Raw genomic sequence first — 3,781 nt, 5'->3', positions numbered from 1 at the left:
CTGCAAATGGTAGAAAAAAAGTAAAATGAGACATATCTTTCTCAATTTGCATCCTAATTATTTTCTTAAATTGGCATTCACTGTAACCTAAGAAAAAGAGAATTCAGATCACATAGCAGTAATGATTTTCATAGTCCTTTCCCTAACTCTACCATGACTCCGGTCCCCTAACACACCTAGGTGTCTTTCCTTCCTTTGTGGCTCATGCAATTTCTTCTGCCTGCAATTCCAGTAAGAATGGAGACTCCGGGAATGGATGTCAGAATTACTCAGGAGGAATAATTTTCAGGATGTGTGTGATCAAATCTAGGGGTCAAAGAGTGAAAGAAGAGCTCAGAAGGTTGAACACATTTAAGAGGAAAGATGAAAATTTTTGTTCAGTGTTGTCAGCAGTCAACTAGATGGAAGTGTAAGAAGGAAGATGGAAATAGGAGACTATAAAATAGGAAACAGAGCTACAAAGAGAAATAAAGTAATCCATAGAAAGAGCATTTATTAGTGGACACCAAGAGTTGGATGTCGATCCTTTGGAAATGTCATATTTCAATTGCTCACAAATTCTCCAAATTGAAAATATGGCAAGTCTATTCAAAGATAAGTAAGTCATGGTACACAGACCAACTCTGTTATACCAAGGACACTTACCAAGACCAGGAGAAAACAGAGACTGGGAGGAATAATTCCGCCTTGGGACCAGAGGAAAAGAGCAAGAGTTACAGAAAAAAGAGGTGGCATTTGAGCTAGCTCTTTAAGTATGAATGGGAGAAGAAAGAAAAGGGTATCTGGAAACAAGGAAGCAGCAGTAGCAAATGAGGAAGAATCGGAAAGGAAGCCAGAGAGCACCATTATCACCAGAGGATATACCAAATCCAGTCATTCATAAGCTATTTAGTTTGTGATTTTAAACAATAGCTGCTATCAGCCGGGCAAGGTGGTTCATGCCTGTAATCCTGGCATTTTGGGAGGCTGAGGCAGGAGGATCACTTGAGGTCAGGAGTTCAAGGCCAGCCTGGCCAACATGATGAAACCCTGTCTCTACTAAAAATACAAAATAAAAATTAGCCAGGCGTGGTGGGGTGCACCTGTAATCCCAGCAATTTGGGAGGCTGAGACACAAGAATCGCTTGAACTTGGAAGGTGAAGGTTGCAGTGAGCCAAGATTGCACCACTGTACTCCAGTTTGGGCCATAGAACAAGACTGTCTCAAAAATAAAAAAATAATAAAAAAATAGCTGTTACCTTCTCCTTAAAACTAATTTAAGTTGAAGGCAGGGATTATGTCTTACCCAGCTGCACTACAATACTTTTACAGAGAAGGTTCCTAAATTTTAATTTAGTACATGTATTTCTTCATTCTAGTATAAATTACCTGAGTTAGTGATGCACTGTGCTCCATAACCTTATGGCATCTTTTCCATAAATGGCATTCATATTTGTGAAGTTCTTTGTTTTATTTTAAAAAGCAGTAATGGATATATGTTTAAGTGAATGTGGCAATATCAGTTATCCCCATTAAGCTATCTAAAACCCCACGACATGAAAAGGGTCCACTGCATTCAAAGCAAAGAAATTATTCAAGCATCTTCACTGCTCTCACCTTTTCATTGGCCATTGAATGGTACCACCAAAACAGTCGTGTTGTGATATAATAAGCAATGATCACATCGACAGTGTAGTGTTCATGTGCTACAAGAATGCAGATGATCCCGGCAGCACTCAGCAGCCAGCAGATTAAATGATACCACCAGAAGTGACGAGGCGAATCTGGACAGCAGAAAAATTACAGAGTTAATAAGATTCCCAGAGATGAATATAATGATTACAGTCTGTCCTAACGACCTTAAGTAGAATAACCCAGGATCAAGAGGTCACCAGAAGGAGAAAACTGATCACGTAAACTGAGTCACTATGAACCGCCCAGGATCTGCTCAGGTAGGAGGGAGGCAGGGGGCTCCCTGGCAGTGGACATGATAGTCATTCACTGGGGAAGCTGGTAACACTAGACATTCTAGGCCTTGCCCATGTGAATAAGCTGTTTCATAAGAAAGAGAACAGAACTGTTTATTAGGTTGGCTGGAATTGCATACTGGCTCACATAAAGGAGCCACTTTCCCACTGGAAAGAAAGATAGTAGGGGTCAAAAGAAAAGGTGGTTGTCTATGAAAATAAGGAGGGAAATGGGAAAACAGGAGTAATTTCAGGTTTTAAATTTACATTATTTCTCCAGGGGTATGTGTAGGGTAAGGGCGTCAGAAGGAATGGCATTGTGGCTAGCAGTATTTTGATTCTCAGCAATTTTACACTGTTATTGCTAATACCAACTATAAAACATTCCCTCTGTAAAGGTTAGGATTCCTGACCATTCACTTATGGACTCAGCCTTCCTGGTAAGGCCACTTAAAAGTTCATTCTACTTACCAGCTGTAAGAAACAACTATGGCACTCACTAAGGTCTCTTCGCAATCCTGCTTCCCAACGTACAGGTCATCTGGTATTTACCTTAGAAGTTCAAAATGTTTGGGCAAACTAGAACTATTTTGCATTCGTTTATTCACAAGAAGCAAAGCTGAAGTAGGTATAGAGGTGGCCTGAATCTTCTTTTTACTACTCATGGAATTGTAAGTGAGGTTTTAGGAATAGCTGGAAACCCCAGCAGTGCTTTCTCATAAAAATGTATTTCCTATTTTGCTACCACATTGGGCCCACCACTCATTAACTGAGAACACTGGCTGACCCAAAGAAAAGATTGAATAGAAGGTGTTTTGAAATAGAAATGGCAAAATGGCAATCCTCTTACTTTCTCATTCATCCCCTAGGGATAACAATGAGCTAGATGATGACACAAATAGTAGCTAACATCACTGTCTGTGTGAAATTCTAGCCCTAGGAGGCATTAAATAATAGAGACAATGGACTTGGTAGGGTGGCAATGTGAAAAACCAAAAAAACTGTTCTCTACTAGCCAGATGTTTGGCACTAACAGCTAGTCTGATTTCTCCAGGCTAATTTTATCAGGAATCTACACCCCAATTATAATATTTGTGTGACTGTATGAAGCCCTCCCTTGTTAACCCCAAAATGGTCCTGGTGCCACATTTTCATGTGCTCTCACAACTAAATTTAAATCTACTCATGACAACACAGCAAAGAAGGAAAGAGTCCAAAGTGATCAAAAGGTGGAAAGTAAAAATATATAAATGATGCATCTAATTCTAGAAGCAGACTTTTCAAAGAAACCACTGGAACCACTGCTTACTCAGAACAAGAACGTACAGTATAATTCAGAAGATAAATGTTTTTCCTAATTGCCTAGAAAAAAAGCAGATATAAACATGGAATGCTCTGCTTACATACAGAATTGACTATAAAATTGAGTTTGTGTTAAGTATTACAGATATGTCCCTTTATTTCTCACCAAAAATTGGAGAAAGCAAAATGGTATTCCTTGCATGCTATATATAAATTTACACAACTTTAGAAACCTCTAGTCAAAATCATGTCTTGGGGAAAAATGTCTCTACATACTGAGTGGCCTTCATTAAAGTATAAAATCAATCACAAGTTGCCTTGCTGTTGCTCTGAGGTGAAAGAATGTACAATAATGAGCAATGTCCCTGCTTATAGATAAGTATACTATTCCTTGGCAATACAATAGAGTCAGCCAGCTTGAATTTCCAAAGTTCTAAACAGAGCCAAGAAATTAAAAGCAAAACCTCTGGATTCAGCCTGCTTCAACTTGAATACCTGCTTCTCCAAATGATGGCTGTGCACTGTGGCCAAT

General features: G+C 39.1%; 1 protein-coding gene across 5 annotated transcripts in view; it reads right to left on the bottom strand.

The window, feature by feature from the left end:
* SGMS2 (sphingomyelin synthase 2) overlaps window positions 1-3,781 on the bottom strand; it is a 113,441-nt gene that overhangs the window by 17,617 nt on the left and 92,043 nt on the right. For all 5 annotated transcript variants that reach the window (XR_001881659.1, XM_017853068.1, XM_017853067.1 and 2 more), the window contains one exon: window positions 1,598-1,764. Coding sequence is in view for 4 of the 5 variants with exons in the window: in XM_017853068.1 (XP_017708557.1) it covers window positions 1,598-1,764 (167 nt within the window). In the remaining variant the exon portion in view is untranslated. The remainder of the gene's footprint in view (window positions 1-1,597; window positions 1,765-3,781) is intronic.

This window comes from Rhinopithecus bieti, unplaced genomic scaffold (genome assembly GCF_001698545.2).
Source record: "Rhinopithecus bieti isolate Rb0 unplaced genomic scaffold, ASM169854v2 scaffold_35322, whole genome shotgun sequence".
Lineage (NCBI taxonomy): Eukaryota > Metazoa > Chordata > Mammalia > Primates > Cercopithecidae > Rhinopithecus > Rhinopithecus bieti.
Note: the sequence above shows the minus strand (reverse complement) of the source record. Positions and strands in the feature narration are given on the sequence as shown.